The sequence below is a fragment of the Thamnophis sirtalis genome, unplaced genomic scaffold, assembly GCF_051295495.1.
Source record: "Thamnophis sirtalis isolate CommonGarterSnake01/CBP01778 unplaced genomic scaffold, rThaSir2_p1.2 scaffold_1, whole genome shotgun sequence".
Lineage (NCBI taxonomy): Eukaryota > Metazoa > Chordata > Lepidosauria > Squamata > Natricidae > Thamnophis > Thamnophis sirtalis.
Genome location: NW_028261381.1, coordinates 183712772 through 183733811, shown reverse-complemented (window position 1 = coordinate 183733811; position 21040 = coordinate 183712772). Strand labels below are relative to the sequence as shown.

Below are 21040 nucleotides of genomic sequence, written 5' to 3'. Positions count from 1 at the left end.
TAACTTACCAGTGGCTGTGATTCACTTAACAACAGGCAAGGAAGGTCATAAAACGGGGCAAAAGCTCACTTAACAACGGTCTTGCTTAGCCAGGGAAATTGGGAACTCAATTGCGGTCGTAAGTCAAGGATCCTTGTCCCCTTCCAACATTTTGGGTGCCAACTGTTCTTGCAAAGGGCCTCCTTGCTCGGCTGCCGGCTTTATCTCCCATCAAAGAACCCCCCCTTCCTTCCCCCCCCTTGTTTGAAACCCCCTTTCGATCCGAGATCTCAGGCCGCGGAGTCTCTGTGGTCGCCTGGCCCCCTTCGGTGCTCGGACGTTGCTCAAAGTCCCCCAGCTTCTCTCCTCCTTCCCATCCTTCTTACGGCCTTTTCTCTCTTTTCTTCCAGAGAGGAACTGCGGCCGGCTTCTCTTCGGCAGGAAGGAACTCAGGGTGTGTGTTTGTGTGTGTGTGTGTGTAAGTTTTTAAGAAGAGACTGGAGAGCCATTTGTCTCGAATTGTCTAGGGCAGGGGTCTCCAAGCTTGGCAACTTTAAGACCTGTGGACTTTAACTCCCAGAGTTCCTCAGCCAGCTTTGCTGGCTGAGGAACTCTGGGAGTTAAAGTCCACAGGTCTTAAAGTTGCCAAGCTTGGAGACCCCTGCCCTAGGGTCTCCTGCTTGAGAGGGGGGGGGGGCTGGACTAAGACTAACAGAGTTGGAAAAGAGCTTGGAGGTCTTCTAGTCCAGCTCCCTGCTCAGGCAGGAGACCCTCCCCCATTTCAGATAGCTGGCTGTTCGGTCTCTTCTTAAAAGCCTCCGTTGTTGGAGCTCCCCACGATTTCTGGAGGCAACTTCTGTTCCACTGGTTAATTATTCTGTCGGGAAATTAATTCCTCCTCGGTTCTAAGTTGCTTCTCTCCTTGATTAGTTTCCACCCATTGCTTCTTGTTCTGCCCTCAGGTGCTTTGGAGAATAGTTTGACTCCCTCTTCTTTGGGGCAACCCCTGAGATATTGGAACAATGCTATCACGTCTCCCCTGGTCCTTCTTTTCATTAAAGTAGACATTCCCAATTCCTGCAACCGTTCTTCGTATGTTTTACTCTCCAGTCCCCTAATCCTCTTTGTTGCTCTTCTCTGCACTCTTTCTAGAGTCTCCACATCTTTTCTACATCTGGAGACCAGAACTGAATGCAAATATTCCAAGTGTGGCCTTACCAAGGCATTATAAAGTGGCATTAACTCTTTACATGATCCTGATTCTCTCCCTCTGTTGATGCAGCCTAGAACTGTGTTGGCTTTTTTGGCAGCTGATGCCCACGGCTGGCTCCTATTTAAGTGATTGTCCACTAGGACTCAAAGATCCCTCTCACAGTTACTACTATTGAGCAAGGTACCACCTATGCTGTACCTGTGCATTTCGTTTTCCTTGCCTAAATGTAGAACCTGACTCTTTTCCCCATTGAATTTCATCGTCCCTTCTAATTCTTTCACTCTGTTGTTCTATTTTTCAGCAGATTTTGGCCAGGAAAGGGGTGGGTGGTGGGTGGGGGGCTTTCCCTTGTTGGTTCTTCTCCCTGTAATAGACAGTGCCTGGAAAAACACCACTACTCTGTCTCTGATTCCAGTTTGCAGCAATTGTGGGGAGGGGGCTGCGTTTCCCTGATCTCCTCCTCCAGACAGATCCTGAGCCCCCTCGGTTTGGGTGACTGACAGGTGCTTTCTTCTCTCCCAGCCCCCTCCTCCTTCCCTCCCAGGTGGACGCTGGAACCAATGGCTCCCAGAACCAAGGAGGGCAACAGACTGGCTCGGCCTCTCTCCTCAGTGGGCCAAGACGTGTAGGCTGAGCCCCCCACAGACCTCTCCCCTATGACTGGAGTTGAGCAGGTAAGCCTCGCCCCCCCCCCTGCAGAGCCAGATAGAAGGAGCACCTTTGCTTCATCTGAGAGGCAGCCACAAAGGGCTACAAAGGCACTTGAGGGCATCAAGAGGTCATCCAGTCCACCCCACTGTCCAGGGCAGGATCTAACCTCCAAAGCAGGGGACGTGTCCTGCACACCCAGGTCCCGAGTTCCAGTTCCAACTGCTCTTGGAAAGTGGTTTTTTTAAAAAAAAAAAACTTTCAGCTGGAATTGGTTCTTCTGCCCCCCCCCCCCCAAGGCCTTCCTTGCTTTCCTTCCAGGAACACGAAGGGCCAGCTGGTCACCCAGGGACTCCCTCCCTCTGCCCTCCCTCCCAAGGACTAATCCTAGCCCCTCCTTTGGGACAGGGCTGGGCGCAGCTGACCCTGTTCCCGGGGGGCGGGGGACGCTCCTGCGGGCACCCAGGGCATTTTCACTGGCATCCAGCCTGTTCTTTGGCTTCTGTGGAGTTTATCTAGATCAGTGTTTCTCAACCTTGTCAACTTGAAGATGTCCGGACTTCAACTCCCAGAATTCCCCAGCAGTGATTAGGACAGTGTTTCTCAACCTTGTCAACTTGAAGATGTCCGGACTTCAACTCCCAGAATTCCCCAGCCAGCATTCGCTGGCTGGGGAATTCTGGGAGTTGAAGTCCGGACATCTTCAAGTTGACAAGGTTGAGAAACGCTGATCTAGATGTTGGAAGCCTTCTGGTGGGCCCGGCAGAGCCTGGGGCTGCCTTTGCCTGGAGAACGCCAGGGCGGCTGTGGAAATTGTCCAAGCCAAAACACAACTGAGAAGTGGGTCTGTTGGGGGGGCTTGGAGGGGCATTCAGAAGTTTTGCTCTTTCTTGTTTAGCTGGCCTTGTGGTGGGTTGGGCTCAGGCCGAAATCCCTGCACCTGGGCTCTGTTTGAGGTTAAGTTTTGGGGTTTTTTTTTTGTCCCGAACGTTCTTGGCTTTATCTGGAATTTGGGGGTTTGTCTGCTTCCTTGTGAATTACGTTAAGCCCCCCCCCCCCTTCTTTGCCTCCGGTGAAATTCATGCAAATATTGAGATGGGGCAGATATGGAAATAAGGAAATCCGCTTCCAATTCCTGCCTCCTGCTTCACTATCCTCCGTGGCCGAGTGGGGGGGACGGAGGGGACGGTTGTAGCCAAAAGGAGGAATTCTATTTGTGGGATGGAGACCCTCAGGCTGAGGCTTTGGGGCAATCTTAGCTGCCCACCCAGGTCTTCACCCCAGCCTCAAAAGAAGGAGCCGAGGGGAACAACAGGGGGCACCACTCCCCCCAGTGAGATCTGCAGAGGGGGTCTCCAAGGAGCAGCAGGGGAGGGAGGGGGAGCCCTGTGTTTCATCCTCTCTCTGAGCGGCTGAGCATTTGCAGAGTATGGGTCCTCCCCCTTCCCAGCTTCCGGTGGGCTCTGGACCATACAAGGGATACAGAGAGAAAAGGGGGGGGGGAACAGAGCCACCTCAAGGGAGCAGCAAATGGGGGGGGGGAGACCATGGGGCCCCATGCACCAAGAGCATCTGAGTGGGGGAAGCTCCACTCCCTCCCTGGCCCCACACCAGAGTGGAAGGGGAGCCCCCCCAAAGCCAACACTGGGAGATTCAGGCTGGCTGGAGCCTCCCCCCACCTGAGTGCTGTGAGGGTCTCCAGGGTCTTTTCCCCTCTTTTCCAACGCCCTACAAGAGGTTTGGGGTGGGGGGCTTCATGGGTGGGAAGGGGAAGCCCAAAGCCCCCTGGGGCCAAGGGAGGAGAACAGCTGTCAAGGGGGGAGGGTCCTTTAGGCCTTCCTGCCCCTGCAGACCCCCCTCCGGGACAGAGCCTCCTCGCCACGGGGGCCGCTCTCAGGCGGGGGTCTCGGGGCTCCCTCCTCCCCATCGCTGCCGCCCCATAACCCCCAAGAGCCCCGGGCTCCTCATCCCTCGGCGGGGCTGGCGGGGGGGGGGCGGGCGCGGGTCCGCTTGCGGGGGGGGGGGGAGAGCGGGAGGGAGGCGGGGAGGGAGGGAGGGAGGCGGCGCCCCGCCCGCCAATCCGAAGCGCTGCAGCCGAGCGGCCGGACTCCAGCGGGGCCTCCGGAGCGACGGGCCGGTCGGGCGGGGCGAGGCCGGGGATGCCGTGGCGAGCGCCCGCCGTCGCCCTCCTCCCGCCGCCGCCGCCGCCGCCGCCTCCTCCTCCCCGCGCCCGCAGCGCCCAGCCCGCCGCGCCGGACCAGCAGCCCCCCGGCCGGCTCCGTCTCCCCAGCCGCCCCCGGCCCGCCCCGCACCGCCCGGTGCCCGGCCACCTGGTCTACCTGTCGCTGCAGGCGCTCTGCGGGGGGCCCCTCCCGCTCGGACGCCCCCCCGCCAGCTGGCCCCCCGCCCGGCGCCCCCCCGAGCCCCGCCCGCCCCGGCGCCCCGCCCAGCAGGTGAGAGCGGCGCGGGACCCCCGCGGGGGGGAGGGGGAGGGAGGGGAGGGGGCTCTGCCCGTTGCGCTCCCCTGGGCCGGGCTGGGGGCAGCCGGGCAGCCGCAGAGCCGGGGGGGGCTGGGGAAGGGGGGGCTGCGGGCCCGGGGCTGCGTCGTCCGGCCCTCGGAGGAGAAGCCCCCCCTCCCCAGCCAGCGCCAGAGACGGGGCCGCTGCGCCTCCGGGGCTCTGGCGCCGATGGGAAGCTTTGGAGACGCGCGCCGAGCCCCCAGGTAGACTGCCCTTGGCCAAGGAGGCTCCCCGACCAAGGTGGCTGATGAGAAGAGCCCCCCTGGAGGAGCTTTTGCGCCCCCCTTAAAGTGGGTCTGAAGGGAGCCTTCCCTTCTCAGCCCCAACAGATGGTTGACGGCTGCTGTGTATGGAAGCTTTCTGATCCCCCCCCCAGGCCTTCTCTCCATCTGCTCCTCTGCTGGCCCAGCTGGATGCCCTCTTGGGGCCCATGGGGTGCTGCTGTGGGAGCCCAAGCCAGCCGAGGAGGCTCCCTTCCAGGACACAGTCCTCCCCAGAGGCAGAGAAGAGGCCTCCCTTGAGTGCTGCTGCTGTTGAGGGGGAGGTCAAGGTGCCCTTGGAGGTGGGAAAGTGGGGAGGGAGATCAGTCTGCCCGTCTCCCCCTCAGGTTACCCAGGGACCCTCTTCTCTGGCTTCCAGGCTCCCCTGCCCCACCGGTGCCCCACTCAAACTTTTGCACTGGGGCTGGGGAGCCTTCAAAGCCCCCTCCCCAGCGCTGGGCGCAAGCAAGCCAGTTGGCCTGGGGGGAGCTGGAACAGACCCCAGACCCCAAAGGAAGAGCAGCAGAGAGCCGGACCTTCTGCCCCGCATGGGCCTGGCTCCTGGCCTCTTCCCTTTGCCCTGCTTTGCCCAGGTCTCCCCGGGGGGGGGGGGAATCTGGGGAGGGGGGCAGGCCTGGGGCTGCTTCCAGGAAATCCAGGGCGCTGGGCCAGGGGCGCTTCTGGCTTTCTGGCTGCAGAAGAGGCAGCCCCCAGGCCTGACTGGCGCATTTGAGGAAGTGATCGTCTCTCCTGGCCTGGTGGACTACAACGACCAGCGTTCCCAGCCGTTGTGGTGTGTTGAGAGGCGGGGGAGGCCAGTGGTGGCCAGAGTGAGCTGCCAAGAGGGAGGGGCCCAGGGCTGCCCTTGGGACGGGCAGGGGGGATGCACAGCCCCCCCCCGTCCCAAAGAGGGTGCCTTGTCCTCATCAGCGCTGCCCCCTCCCCAGCCAGGACTAGCCCTGGGACCTCCCCTCCGATGGGGGAATGCTTTCCGGTTTGGTCTCCTTTGGATCCAATTCTCCCCCTCCCCCTTTAAGTCAAGGAAGGCCTTTGTCCTGTGTGTGGGGGTCCTATCCCCCCACCCCCAATTTCTTCTGCTTCATCAGCGCCAGCCCTGCCCCCTTCTTTGGCCCAGGGATCACCAATGGAAGAATCCCCCCCCAAGACCCTCCTCAAAATCTGTACCAGCAGCCAGGAGGGGTGGGGGTGGGGGCAAGGCAAGTTCTCCCCCCCCCCGCGAGCTCCAGCATTGTGGAAGGAAAGGTAGGGAGTTTGGGGGTCATTTGGACGAGGGGGGGGCATCCTTCTTTCCCAGGCTCCCGGTGCCCCCCCTCCTTCCTTCCTGCTGCGGCTCTTCAGAGCGAGGGCCTGGCACAAGACGGATGACCACTTTGGTCAGGGGGACTAGGTGCCCCCTCCCCCCACTGCAGCCCCCCCCCAGCCCTGGCTGGCCCAGCGGGCTCTTTGCTGTCAGTGGGGGAGGGGGGGTTCTCCCTCCATTCCTCCCAGTTGCCTTCCTTTCCATTCCAGGAGCCTTGAGGAGCCTCTGGCAATAAGAGAAGAAGAGGGGAGCGTGGAGGTCTTTTAGTCCAACCCCTCCTCAAAGGGACCATGGTCCCTGGCTGACCCTTGCCCTGGCCGGAGGCCCATATTTCCCCACCTTTCTGACAGCCCAGTTTCGCTCTCTCCTTCCTTCCTTCCTTCCTTCCTTCCTTCCTTCCTTCCTTCCTTCCTTCCTTCCTTCCTTCCTTCCTTCCTTCCTTCCTTCCTCCCTCCCACCCTCCCTCCCTCCCTCCCTCCCTCCTTCCCTCCCTATTTATTTATGTTTATTTGCTGCTCCCCCATCTAGTGGGGACAAGTACATGGGAAGTCTCAGGTGCCCCCCCCCCCATGTTCCACAGTCGCATAAGGAGGGGAGGGGGCGGAGCAGAGCCGGGGGTGGGGGGGGTGGGTGTCTTTCCCAGGAGGGAGACGAGGCCCTTGACGAAGGGCCTGCAGGGGCAAAACCTCCCCTCTCTAACCATCCTTCTCCCTCCCCCCCCCACTTATACTCCTGTGACTTAGGGGGGGGGGTTTCCCTTCTGCATTAGCCTCCCTTCCATCTTGCGCTTCCTCCTCTGGCGGCTGATCTTCCCCATCGCCTTCAAGGCCCCCTCTTGGAGGGGGGAGGGGGCAAGGGGGGGTGGGGCAATTGTGGGGAGCCGTAACCTGCTTTTGGCAACCTGACTGCATTAGGAGCCAGGATGGCCCAGTGGCCAGAAAGCGGCATTGCAGGCTGAGTCCGCCCACTGCCAGCAGTTCGATCCTGAGCAGCTCAATGTGGACTCAGCCTTCCGTCCTTCCACAGAGGGTCAAATGGGGACCCAGATTGTTGCAGGCAACATGCTGACTCTAAAGCGCTTAGAGAGGGCTGTAAAAGCACCATGAAGCGGTATATCAGTCTAAGTGCTACTGCTATTTCCCTCCCTCCTTCCCTCCTTCCCTCATCATCTCTAAATTTCCTTCCTTCCTTCCTTCCTTCCTTCCTTCCTTCCTTCCTTCCTTCCTTCCTTCCTTCCTTCCTTCCTTCCTTCCTTCCTTCCTTCCTTCCAATACAATAGCAGAGTTGGAAGGGACCTTGGAGGTCTTCTAGTCCAACCCCCTGCCTAGGCAGGAAACCCTATACCGTTTCAGACAAATGGCTGTCCAGCATCTTCTTAAAGACTTCCAGTGTTGGGGCATTTGCAACTTCTGGAGGCAACTTCTGTTCCACTGATTAATTGTTCTAACTGTCAGGAAATTTCTCCTCCGTTCTAAGTTGCTTCTCTCCTTGATTAGTTTCCACCCGTTGCTTCTCATTCTACCCTCAGGTGCCTTGGAGAATAGCTTGACTCCCTCTTCTTTGGGGCAACCCCTGAGATATTGGAAGACTTCTATCATGTCTCTCCTAGTCCTTCTTTTCATTAAACTAGATATCCCCAGTTCCTGCAGCCGTTCTTCATATGGTTTAGTCTCCAGTCCCCTAATCCTCTTTCTTGCTCTTCTCTGCACTCTTTCTAGAGTCTCCACATCTTTTCTACATTGTGGCGACCAAAACTGGATGCAAATATTCCAAGTGTGGCCTCACCAAGGCCTTATAAAGTGGTGTTAACCCTTCACGTGATCTTGATTCTCTCCCTCTGTTGATGCAGCCTAGAACTGTGTTGGCTTTTTTGGCAGCTGCTGCCCACGGCTGGCTCCTATTTCAATGCTTGTCCACTCGGACTCCAAGATCCCCGATTCACAGTTACTACTGTTGAGTGAGGTACCACCTATGCTGTACCTGTGCATTTCGTTTTTCTTGCCTAAATGTAGAACCTTTCTCTTTTCACCATTGAATTTCATTCTATTAGATAGTGCCCAATGTTCAAGTTTGTCAAGATCCGTCTGTATCTTAAGCCTTAAGTCTTCTGGAGTGTTGGCTATTCCTGCCAGCTTGGTGTTATCTGCAAATTTGATGAGTTCCCCATTTATTCCCTCCTCCAAATCATTGATGAAGATGTTGAAGAGTCCTGGGCCTAAAACAGAGCCTTGGGGTCTCCCACTGCATCCTTCCCTCCATGTAGATGCAGTTCCATTGAGGACTCCACGTTGAGTGTGGTTGGTCAGCCAGTTACGAATCCATCTGGTGGTGATGCTGTCCAACCCACATTCTTCTACTTTACCTAGTAGTAGGTTATGGTCTACCTTATCAAATGCCTTACTGAAGTCCAAGTAAAGTATATCGATGGCATTCCTCTGGTCCACTAATTTTGTCACTTTGTCAAAGAATGCAATAAGATTTGTCTGCCATGTTGGCTTTTGGCTATTACTTTGTTTACTTTCCTCCCACCCTCCCTCCCTCCCTCTCTCCCTCCCTCCCTCCTTCCTTCCTTCCTTCCTTTCCTCAGTCCCTCCCAGTGGTGAGAAAGCAGCATTGCAGGCTGAGTCTGCCCACTGCCAGCAGTTTGATCCTGAGCAGCTCAAGGTCGACTCAGCCTTCCCTCCTTTTTTAAAAAATATTTTTTTTATTTTTAAAACAAAGAAAAACAAAACAACACTTGCAAAAAACTTTCCTCAATTTCATCAAGCATGTTGTTTGGTTACAAACTTTTGTGCATCGGTTTTTACAATTAAAAATAAGATCACTGGTCAAACTAAATACATCATCATCATCATTGAGCATCATGTGTTCAGATTACCACTAATATTAATCATCCATAGAGTAAACAATACTTATAATGTGGCATATTCAACTCCAGAAATAGTTTTCCATTGTTAATCCAAGTAGTTATTGAACATTTCAATTCATATATGTATCAATTATTCATTACATCATCATTAGTCCCTTTAACATATAAAAATCTTTCCAGTATAACATGGTCAATACTTACAATTATACATAGGGTTCAAATCATCCCACTCTTATGCATTGAATACATTATTGTCCTTTATATATCATATGATCAAACACTCTATTTCATAGCAAAAAAAAGCCTTCATAACAATGAGTATAACTTTCTGGTAGTACATAAATAAACAATTTGATTTCCATGTTTTTTTTATCCAACCTTTGGTAAAACAAATCCCATACCTTATAAAATTACTCATCTTCCTGTTCTCTAATTTCAAATGTAAGTTTACTCATTTCAGCACATTCCATTATTTTCCAAATAGTTTCCTCCTGTGTTGGTGTTTTCTCATTTTTCCAATTTTTTGCAAATACAATTCTAGCAGCCGTTACAACATTTACAATCAAATATTTCAAGTCTTGTATGTTTCTGGTATGATTCCCAATATAAAAAGTTCTGGTTTGAAGTCTATCTGTTAATGTATCATTTTCTCCAAACACAAATTGGATTTTAGTCCAATATCTTTTAGCTTCAGTACAAGTCCACCACATGTGGTAGTATGTGCCCGGCATCTGATGACATTTCCAGCATTTTTCGGATTTGTTCTTAGACATTCTTGCTATTCTCGTTGGGGATAAGTGCCACCTGTAAATCATCTTATACAAGTTCTCTTTATGTGCAGTTGACATTGTCATTTTATAGTTTTGAAACCACAGTTTTTGCCATTTCTCTAGGTCAATCCCATGCCCAAAATTTCCCCCCCAAGTTAACATAGTTTCTTTGACTTGTTCTTCCTGTAGCTTCACCTCTAATAGGTAGCCAGAGAGTTTTTAAATTACTTTTTCATTGGTACCTGTTAAGATTTTATCTAACTCAGTCATTTTATCATAAAAACCCTCCTTTTTTCGATCTTCATTGTATCTAGAATGTATTTGCACATATGAATACCAATTAACTTCGATTCCTTCCTGTTTCAAATCTTGTATGGATTTGAATTCTCCCTCTGTATTTAATGATTCAGCATATCTAACTGTTTGTTCCTTTTTGTATGTTATTGAATATGAAAAAGCTTCAATGGTTGATATCCAGACTGGAGTTTTTAAAGAGTGTAACCCCTTAACCTTCTCCCAGTTTAATAACAGAGCCTCTCTTATATGGTGCCTCCTAAAATAACCGTGTGCTTTGGTTCCCTCATACCATAAGAAAGCATCCCATCCCAACAGCAAGTCCTGACCCTCTAAATTGAGAAGCCCTACCATTTCTTAACATTATCCATTCCTTGATCCACCTCAGACTGGCTGCCGGGTGGTGTAGCTCCCAGTCAGGTATCCCCCTGCTATATGAATTTCAACACCAATTTATTTAAGTCTTCAAAATAATCTTTCCCCAATCTAATTGGGATTGTCTGGAGCAAATATAGGATTCTAGGTAGAATCTTCATTTTAATTGTAGAGATTCTCCCAATCATTGATAGTTGAAGATTTTCCCATTTCACCAAGTCCATTGCGATTTGTTGCTTCAATCTAAAACAGTGATCCTCTTTGAGGGAACTGCATCTAGCTGTTAAAAAGGTCCCCAAATATTTGACCTTGTTCGTAACTTCTTTTTTGTTTGGATGATATGTTCTTTGTCAAGATTTTTGTTTTGTCTTTATTTTCAAGCCTGCTACTTTTTCCATACTCCTCAATTCTTTCTATCAATTTGGGTGCGGATTCAAGTGGCTCCTCGAGAATGAAAACTAAATAATCTGCAAACACAACTTATATTTTTCTTTTTTCATAGTCATTCCCTTTATTTCTTCCTCTTCTCTGATCCTTCTGTTTAAAACTTCTAACGTTAAGACAAAAAGTAACGGTGATAATGGGCAGCCTTGTCTCGTACCTCTCTTTATTTCAATAGGGTCTGTCAATTCTCCATTTATCATTATCTTTGCTGTTTGCTTGTGATATACCGTTTGTATAGCTTGAATAAAATTCTTACCAAAGTTCATTTGTTCCATTTGTTGTATCATGAATCGCCAGTTCACATTATCAAAGGCCTTCTGCGCGTCAAGGAACATCAAGGCCATTTGCTTTTCAGGATGAGCCTCATAGTATTCCAAAGTGTCCAAGATTATTCTTATATTATCTCTAATTTATCTCTTTGGTAAAAAACAAAACATTTTGATCCGAATGGATAAACCCATTTAAATATTTTTTAAGTCTCTCTGCCAGTATAGAAGCAAATAGCTTGTAATCTGAGTTTAGCAAGGAGATTGGTCTGTAGTTCTTAATTTGTGTATGGTCTGCCTCCTCTTTAGGTAGCAATGTCATATATGCTTCTAACCATGAATTTGATATTTGCTTTCAACCATTACTTCATTCATAACTTCTAGAAGAGCCAAGGTGGCGCAGTGGTTAAATGCAGCACTGCAGGCTACTGCTAGATCAGCAGGTCAGCGGTTCAAATCTCACCGGCTCAGGGTTGACTCATCCTTCCATCCTTCTGAGGTGGGTAAAATGAGGACCCAGATTGTTGTTGGGGGCGATATGCTGACTCTCTGTAAACCGCTTAGAGAGGGCTGAAAGGCCTATGAAGCGGTATATAAGTCTACTGCTATATCTACTGCTATAGAAGGGGAAGAGACAAGGAGTCCTTTTAGTGTTTTGTAAAATCCCACTGGTGGGCCATCCGGACTGGGGGCCTTCCCATTCTTTTGCCTTTTAAGAGCTTCCGTTATAGCTCCGTCACTGTTATTTTACCTTCTAACATAGTTCTAATATTGTTGGGTATTGGGGGAAGATTTACATTTTGTAAATATTGTTTAACTTTTTCCTCTTTTATATTCTCTTGTTCATACAACTTGGCGTAGTAATCTTGTATGATTTTCTTCTTTTCCACATTTCCATAGCGGGTTTGTCCTTGTTCGTCTTTTAGTTGTTGTATTTTCTTAGCCTCTCTCTCTCCTTTCTCAGTTTATATGCCAACCATCTGCCTGGCTTATTTGAATTTTCAAAGTAATTCTGTTTAGCGCCTCCAATTTTTTGTGCCAATTCCTCCTTTTCCAGTAAATCCATTTTGTGTTTAATTATATCCATTTTTATTTTAATATCCTTCTTTTGTGGAGATTTCTGTAGCTCTTTTTCCAGGGTCATATAGTCTTTTTCTAAATCTTTGTCTTTTCTTTAAGTTTCTCATTCCTGTGTAGTCTATTATCAGGCCTCTAGAAAAGGCCTTCATTGTGTCCCAGAGATTCTGCATAGATGTATCTTCTTTTTTATTTTCTTTGAATAGGAAAGGCAACTCTTTTTCCATTTTCTGTACAAAGTCTTTCTCTTTCAATATCGTATTGTTTAATGTCCGTCTAGATCTTGTTCTTTGACCTCTCCGTTTGATTATAATTGAGTTATGATCCACCCAAGTACTTAATTCAATTTCCACTTCTTGTACATCACCAAATAAATCCATTGAGGCCCAAATCATATCTATTCTAGAGAATGATAAGTTTGTGTTTGAATAGAAAGTATATTGTTTTTTTTGTAGGATTTCTTTCTCTCCAAACATCTTTTAAGTTTATTTCATCCATCATCCTGGAGAAGGACTTTGGGAGTGTTTTTCTATTTGGTTTTATTGTTTTATGTGTTTTGGTTTTATTGTTTTATGTGTTTTGGTTTTATTGTTTTATGTGTTTTGGTTTTATTGTTTTATGTGTTTCATAATCCATGTTCTGATTTGTAATGCCATTAAAATCTCCTATCATACAGATGTTGACATAGTCTAGGTCGCAAATTTTCTTGTGGAGTTTTTTTATAGAATTCATCTTGTTTTTCATTTGGTGCGTAAATTGCAATTAAAAGTATTTTCCTAGTATTATCCATAATTTCCACCATCAAGATTCTTCCGTCTTCATCTGTATAAATTTGTTTCGCTGGAATTTTGTCTTTAATATAAAAGATCCCTCCTCTTTTCTTGCAGTCCGCCAAAGAGGTAAATTTTTTCCCAAGTTTTGGTTGTACTAATACGTGACCGTATCTTTGTTGAATATGTACTTCTTGTAAGCAAATTATGTCTAAACTTTTCTAATTTGTGAAATATTTTCCTTCTTTTGATTGCTGAATTAAGTCCATTTATATTATGAGCATTTTTTCTCCTTCCATCGTTATGCTTTATATATAGGATTTATGGCTCTAGTTGATCTTGGTGCCCGTCGTTCTCTAATATCTACACCCCCCCCCCATGGCACCTTCTTCAATATCGATCCCACCTCCGGCGCCCTCCGTCCTCTCAGTTTCAGTCATGGGTGTATCCAACAGTTGCACCATTAGTTCTTGTCCAGTCTTCTCGGCCTTCCCTCTCAGATGTTCTATATAGAATGAGTGAAGGAGGGAGGAGCTACGCGTCACAGCGCTACTGCGGCTTTCCAATTACTCTGGATAAGCCGTTGAATTCGGATCATCTGGACGGTCCAATCTGGACCCAAGCCATCCTGAAGAGACGGTGAGAGGAAGGGGAACATCCGGGAGATCCAGAGACACCCGCAAAGTCTCTGGAGACCTGTCAAAAAAAAACTTTTGTCGATGAGCCAGCCTCCCCCTGAGGAGGAGCCACATGTCACAGCGGTACTGCGGCTTTTCTGGTTACTCCGGATTAGCCGTTGAATCCAGATCGTCTGGATGGTCCTATCTGGGCCCAAGCCATCCCAAAGAGATGGTGAGAGGAAGAGGAATATCCAGGGGATCCAGAGACACCCGCAAAGTCTCTGGGAACCTGGGGAAAAAACCCCTTTTGCCGATGATCAAGAGCCAGCCCCCAGGGCTGCTGAAGCTGCTGACAGCTCCGTAAAGCAAGCGCAGGAGAGAGAAGCATGCCGTTTTGGTGAGACTTTTTCTAACTTTTTTTCTATTGCAAAGAGAACACCCTAAATTCGGAGACTTAAGGTAAAATGAGAATAACCAGAGACTCAGCAGCGGTCTTAAGCAAGGCTAATTGAGATCGTTTGTTTGTTTTTTCCCTTTTTATTACCGGAAGCCAGGCTGGACTTTCGCTACCATTTAAAGTGGATTCGTTGTTGGAGTCTTCTCTTTATTTCTAACTTCTTGACTTTTGGAAGTGATTTGAATAGATTTATTCTTTTTTTTAAACTGCACTAAAAATTCCGTTTCTTTTTTTCTCCTTTCCAAACTATTTTTATAGTCCGTGGGCTTTTTCCCTTGAATACGCTCTTTTAAAGGCAGAGTTGTAAGAGACGTGAGATCGGATATAATGTAACACTGCCACCTAGTGGACCTCTAAACAAAGTTGCCAATTTTTACTGCTGGAATTGTTTGGAGAAAACCTCTTTCATTCAAGGTTAAGACCTGATAAGAGGCAAGAACACAGTTGTTTATGCAGGTCTTTCTTGTGGATCTTTAGTGTCTGGAAACCTATTTTGGAAGATGAACGAAAACATATAAGGGAAAATTGATGTGACCTTGGAAAGGCCTCTACATCAAAAGGGGGGAAAAAACTTTGAACTCTCTCCTCTCTTCTTCTTTTTTTGCCGAGAGTGTCTATATCACTTTGCCTGGGATGTGAGGACCATTTTTTCTATTTGCCCTCCTTCCTCTTGTTTGTTGAAGCCTGGAAGTTTTGAAGTGTTGAATATTGTTTTTTCCCCTCTTCCTACCTTTTTGAGATATTTGAGATATATGAGACATCTGGACGGTTGGTTCTTAAATTTAAATGGACTGAACTAAAGGAATCTGCAAGCAAAAACTTTCTTTTTCCTTTTTCCCCTCCCATTTTTATAATGTTCCAATTCTTCTGCCCCCTTTTTTTCTCCTCTTTCCCTTTCTTTAAATTGGACCTTATGATTTGGAACTAATTGGACAAGGTGTTTAAGATTTTTATTGTCTTTTTGTTTTTTAACACATTTCCTATATTCTTTTTTACTTTTAACTCTGACCCCCTTGCCTACTTCTTTCACTTATTTACTCTTTCTTGTTCTACGTTTTTGAGATAATCCCAGTGGTTATCTGGGATATCTTTTTCCTCTCTTTTCTCGCTTTTTTCTTTCCCTTTTCTTCTTTTCTTATAGTCAACATTAATTGGACGAGCTACGAAAAGAAAAAGAGAGAATAAAATCAGGAAGATGAGCAGAAAGACCACCACCGGTGGGTTCTGCAGCAACGACTCCTACCTGCTCCCCGGTAGGAGGACAAAGATCAATATAGATGATGATTCAACAGGAAAAAGAGAAGGCTACATCATTAAAGGCAATTATGCAAGCAATACAAAAATCACAAACAAGCACTGATGAAAATCTAGATACGCTTGTAAAGAGGTCTGAAAATAGGGAAAAGAGGATGGAGACAATGGATCAGCGAATTGGGAACATAGAACAAAAAACAGGCCAAACAGAGGGAAAGATTGAAATTATACAAAATTGGATAGTGAAACAAGAAGACAGAATGCAAAAAATTGCTGAAAGAGAGGAACAAAGAGAGAAGAGGGATGAAGAACTCGACAGTAGATTGTGCGAAATGGAAACAGAAAGCAGTTCAATAATAGGATGGGAGATGGAGCACTCTGAGTATTTCTTAAGATTTCAAAATATAATAGAGGAAAAGGGAGAGAATCTCCCTCAAATAATATCTGAAATCCTGATAGATGTGTTAGAGATACCCGAGAGAAGATGATGGATGGCATAGACGAGACATTTTGGGTAAATACAAGATATGCAACGAGAAATGCTCTTCCAAGGGAAGTCCATGTAAGATTTACTAAAAAAGCACTGAAATTACAAATATTGCAGAAAACAAGAGACAGAAAACTGGAATACAAAGGCAAGGAGATTGTCGTCTTAAAGCAAATTCCAAGAAGAGGGAGAGAGAAGAGAAGAAAATATCAATTCCTGACTACAAGTTTACTTAAGATAGACGTTAACTATAGATGGCTGATACCGGAAGGTTTAATAAGGGTTAAAGAGCTGAGGTGGCGCAGTGGTTAAATGCAGCACTGCAGGCTACTTCAGCTGACTGCAGTTCTGCAGTTCGGCTGTTCAAATCTCACCGGCTCAGGGTTGACTCAGCCTTCCATCCTTCCGAGGTGGGTGAAATGAGGACCCGGATTGTTGTTGGGGGCAATATGCTGACTCTGTAAACCGCTTAGAGAGGGCTGAAAGCCCTAGGAAGCGGTATATAAGTCGAACTGCTATTGCTATTGCTATTAATGTTTCTATGGAAAGGACAAAGGTACAGAATTGATGCAATTGGAGAAGCAGAATCCTTCTATATAGGCTTCCCTCCTTCTGAAGTGGGTAAGATGAGGACCCAGATGGTTGGGGCCAAAGGCCGACTGTGTGAACTGCTTAGAGCGCCCCCTGTTGCAAAGCCCTGGGAAGCGGTGTGTAGGTCTAAGGGCGGCTGCTCTTGCCTGAGGAGGGTCCCTGGGCATTCTTCACCGGGAGTCTATGTGAACCCCACTCGAGTGAGATGGGGAGGGGGCTTAGGCCAAGGACCCTCCTCCTTTGGCTGCCATTGTTTGCTCCCAGGAGGCTCTGGGTTCAGGTTTCCCCCTGGGGAACCCCCTCCGTCCCCCAAGGGCCCAGGCAATGGGGGGGCCCTGGCCCTCCCCCTGAAGGTGGCTCTGGCCAGGCACTCGGGGGCATCCCAGGCTCGGAAGGCAGGAGCAGCACCAACCACTTGGGTGGGGCAGGGAGACCCCTGGCCACGGGCCCTGCCCTGACTGGACACGGCCTCTTGGGGCACCAGCGATACCAATGGCCTGTACGGATAGTGTTCAACTTACAACCGTCTGTTTAGTGGCCCAAGTTGCAGCGGCACTGAAAAATGATGCACTGCTGTGCATTTATGGCGGTTTCAGGGTCCCGGGGTCGAGTGGCTGCTTGTCCACTGACTCCTTATTTATGAAGGACAGTCTCCCGGGGTGTGTGTGTGTCATGTGATCCACATTTGCGACCTCCTGACAAACCATGGGGAACCTAGATTCACTTAACAATCGGGTTACTAGGTTTAAAACTTCACTTAACAACGAGGAGCGAGAAAGGTCATAAAATGGGTCAGCGCTCACTTAGCAACACAAATGCTCAGTTGTGGCCATAAGTCAAGGACTGCCTGTATTTTGGGGGGGGGACTCCCCTGAAATGCTTGGTGAGGGTCTCCTTTGCTGCCGACATGGGGCAGTGACGGGCTCTTCCTCCTTCTGCCTCCCCCTCCCCAGGTAAGCGGGAACTTCCCCCCCCTGAGCCATGCGGGGTCCAGGCCAACGGCTGCTGGCGAGTGCAGCCCCTTCACCGAGATAGCCATGAACAGCTGCCGCCACAACGGGGGGGCCATGGGGCCGCTGGGCCGCTTGGGCATCTCCCCCCGCCACCTGCGGGAGCTGGACGCCGAGACGCAGCCGCTGCAGACCTTCCCCGACTCCGACCTGGAGGTGGTGGTCTCCAAGGGCGAGCGGGGGAAGGGCTCGGACCCCCAGCTGGACGGACAGGTGGAGGAGGGGGACGTGCCCCCCCGGCAACCCAAGAAGAGGAGCCCGAACGTGGGCCATCGGCTGGGGCACCGGCGGGCGCTCTTTGAGAAGCGGAAGCGGCTAAGCGACTACGCCCTCATCTTCGGCATGTTTGGCATCGTGGTGATGGTGACGGAGACGGAACTCTCCTGGGGCATCTACACCAAGGTGAGCCCCCCAACCCCACCCCCCCACCCCTCTGGGCCTTCAGTGAGGGGGGCTGAGACACAGAAGGGCAGCCTTGGGAGGGGCCTCCCCACATCGCCCCCCTCCCCAAGGTCCCTTTCCCCCCCCCCAATTCCTGTCACTCCCTTGTCCGTCTCCTGTGACAAAACCCACCAGGATCCCCTGAGTCTGGGGGCTCCAATTCTTGGCACAGGCTCTGCCCTTCCATCCCACACTGAAGGGGGCTTTTCCCTGCAGGAGGGATTCCTCGCCCCCCTTCTGTAGGTCCCCATCCATCCTCCCTCAGACCCATGGCCTCCCCTCCCTCCCTCAGGCTCCACCTCTTCCCTCCTCCCTCCCTCCCTCCCTTCTTCCTTCCTTCCTCCCTCCCTCCTTCCCTCCCTCCCTCAGGCTCCTCCCTCTTTCCTCCCTCCCTCCGCCAGGCTCCTCCCCTAGAGCCAAGGTGGCGCAGTGGTTAAATGCAGCACTGCAGGCTACTGCTAGATCAGCAGGTCAGCGGTTCAAATCTCACCGGCTCAGGGTTGACTCAGCCTTCCATCCTTCCGAGGTGGGTAAAATGAGGACCCAGATTGTTGGGGGCAATATGCTGACTCTCTGTAAACCGCTTAGAGAGGCCTGAAAGGCCTATGAAGCGGTATATAAGTCTACTGCTATTGCTATTGCTATTGCTCCTTCCTCCCTCCCTCCCTTTCTTCTTCTTTCCTCCCTCCCTCCCTCTTTCCTCCTCCGTCAGGCTCCTCCCTCCCTTCCTTCTTCCTTCCTTCCTCCCTCCTTCCCTCCCTCCCTCAGGCTCCTCCCTCTTCCCTCCTTCCCTCTTCCCTCCCTCCCTTCCTCCCTCCCTCTTTCCTCCCTCCATCAGGCTCCTCCCTCCCTCCGCCAGGCTCCTCCTCTTTCCTCCTTCCTCCTCCCCTCCCTTCTTCCTTCCTTTCTTCCTCCCTCCTTCCCTCCCTCCCTCCCTCAAGCTCCTCCCTCTTCCCTCCCTCCCTCTTTCCTCCCTCCTTCCTCCCTCCCTCTTTCCTCCCTCTGTCAGGCTCCTCCCTCCCTCCATCAGGCTCCTCCCTCTTTCCTCCTCCCTCCCTCCCTTCTTCCTTCCTTTCTTCCTACCTCCTTCCATCCCTCCCTCCCTCAAGCTCCTCCCTCTTTCCTCCCTCTTCCCTCCCTCCTCCCTCCGTCAGGCTCCTTGCTCAACTCACCCCACTCTGACTGCCAGGATATTGCCTTGGCTTCAGCCCCCCTCCCATCACTCTCCCCCCAAATGTGTGGAGTCCCACCCACAGGATGGGGAGACTGTGTGGCTCCTGCCTCCCTCCCTCCGTCTCTTCCTCTCTCTCCCTCTCTCCTTCCAGGATTCTTCCTACTCCTTTGCCCTGAAATGCCTCATCAGCCTCTCCACTGCCATCCTCCTGGGGCTGATCATCATGTACCACGCCCGGGAGATCCAGGTGAGGAGGAGGAGGAGGAGGAGGAGGAGGTGGGGGCCTCTGCCAGCAGCAGCCGGGCCCAGGGAGGGGCAGAGGGCTGTGCTCCAGGGTGGGGGGACGGGGTGGGAGGGAGGCTGGTCCAGGGAGAGGCGGAGGCTCCGGCAGGGCTGCCCCTGGCCCTCCTTGCCCCGGACGGGTGCCAGGCAGGCACTGAAGCGCCTCGTGGGTTGGGGGCCCTGTGGGTTGGGGGAGGCAGCTGCGGTTGTCGCCGCCTCTTAAAACAAACCAGGTTGAGCTTCTCTCGTTGGGTTTCCTGGGGCAACTGAGGGGCAGCAGAGGATAATTCGGCCGGGCTTTTGTCCTGCCTCGGCCTGCCCCCCCCCCACCTGTCCTCCCCCCCCCCCCCGGGGCCTGGTCTGCTTGGCCGGGAATGGCTCCTTTCTGCTGCCCAAATTCCCCATCTCTGAACCCCACATGCCCCCTATCCATGAGAGCCCCGGAGACGGAGGCCCCTCTGCCCCCCTTCTGAGCGCCCTCTGTGCCCCGCCCAGCTCTTCATGGTGGACAACGGGGCGGACGACTGGCGCATCGCCATGACCTACGAGCGCATCTTCTTCATCTCCCTGGAGCTGCTGGTCTGCGCCATCCACCCCATCCCCGGCCAGTACGTCTTCACCTGGACCACCCGGCTGGCCCTTCACCTACGCCACCTCGGAGGCCAGCACCGACGTGGACATCACCCTCTCCATCCCCATGTTCCTGCGCCTCTACCTGATCGGGCGGGTGATGCTCCTGCACAGCAAGCTCTTCACCGACGCCTCTTCGCGCAGCATCGGCGCCCTCAACAAGATCAACTTCAACACCCGCTTCGTCATGAAGACCCTCATGACCATCTGCCCCGGCACCGTCCTGCTGGTCTTCAGCATCTCCTCCTGGATCATCGCCGCCTGGACGGTGCGCGTCTGCGAGAGGTAGGAGCCCGCCCCCCTCTCGCTTTCCAGGGGGGGGCGGGGGAGGAGCCGCCCTGCCCCCAAAGCTGGGCTGGGGGCGCAAGGCAGGCAGGCCAAGGACCAGGAAGCGTCTCTGGAAGGTCACTTGCCAGCAAGGCCCCCCGAAGGGCGAGCAGCGCTTCGTCCGGCGTTGATGAGGTCAGACCGGTGGGGGGGGGGGGAGGTTGCCTCCTCCTTTGGGCACCACGATATTAAAAAAAAAGACAACATTGAGGCTCTGGAACAAGGGTGTCAAACCGAAGGCTGCAGGCGGGATGCCCCGCGTGGGCTCTGGAAAGAGCGAAGGAGGGGCCTGCGGTGCCTCTGCCGGTGAACACAGAGCTCGGGAGGGGGGCAGGGGGGGCCCTCTCCAGCTCCGTTTTCGCTGACGGTTGGCTGCAGGAGGCTGTCGAAGCTGAAAACGGAGCTCGGGAGCCCGTTTTCTCTGGCAGAGCACCTGGGCCACCACCTGGGCCCTCGACCGCGAGAGATGAGTTGGCCACGCCCATCCTCCCCCCCCAAAAAGCTCAAACACAACTCTGGTGCGGCCCCCGGTGGAAGGGAGTTTGACAGCCCTGCTCCAGAAGGAGTGCAGAGAAGAGGAACAGAGGCGATTGGGGGGGGGTGGTGGCTGGAGGCTAAAACCTACGGAGAGGAGTGGCTGGGATGGGGAAGTGTCTAGGACAGTGTTTCCCAACCTTGGCCACTTGAAGATGTCCGGACTTCAACTCCCAGAATTCCCCAGCCAGCGAATGCTGGCTGGGAATTCTGGGAGTTGAAGTCCGGACATCTTCCAAGTGGCCAAGGTTGGGAAACACTGGTCTAGTGAAGAGGAGGATTCGGGGTGACATGATTGCAGTCTTGAGGGGCTACCCCAAAGAAGAAGAAGAGGGGGGGTCAAGCTGTTCTCCAAGGAACCAGAAGGCTGGACGAGAAATAACGGATGGAAACTCACCAAGGAGAGAAGCAACATAGAACTAAGGAGA

The 21040-nt window shown here is 51.4% G+C and overlaps 1 protein-coding gene across 1 annotated transcript in view; it reads left to right on the top strand.

The window, feature by feature from the left end:
- The first annotated feature begins 3950 nt into the window (after positions 1-3950).
- LOC106551174 (small conductance calcium-activated potassium channel protein 3) overlaps positions 3951-21040 on the top strand; it is a 23900-nt gene continuing 6810 nt past the window's right edge. The window contains 5 exon segments of the mRNA XM_087703418.1: positions 3951-4293; positions 17168-17626; positions 18991-19086; positions 19617-19723; positions 19725-20036. Coding sequence (XP_087559544.1) covers positions 4000-4293; positions 17168-17626; positions 18991-19086; positions 19617-19723; positions 19725-20036 — 1268 coding nt within the window. The 5' untranslated portion in view covers positions 3951-3999.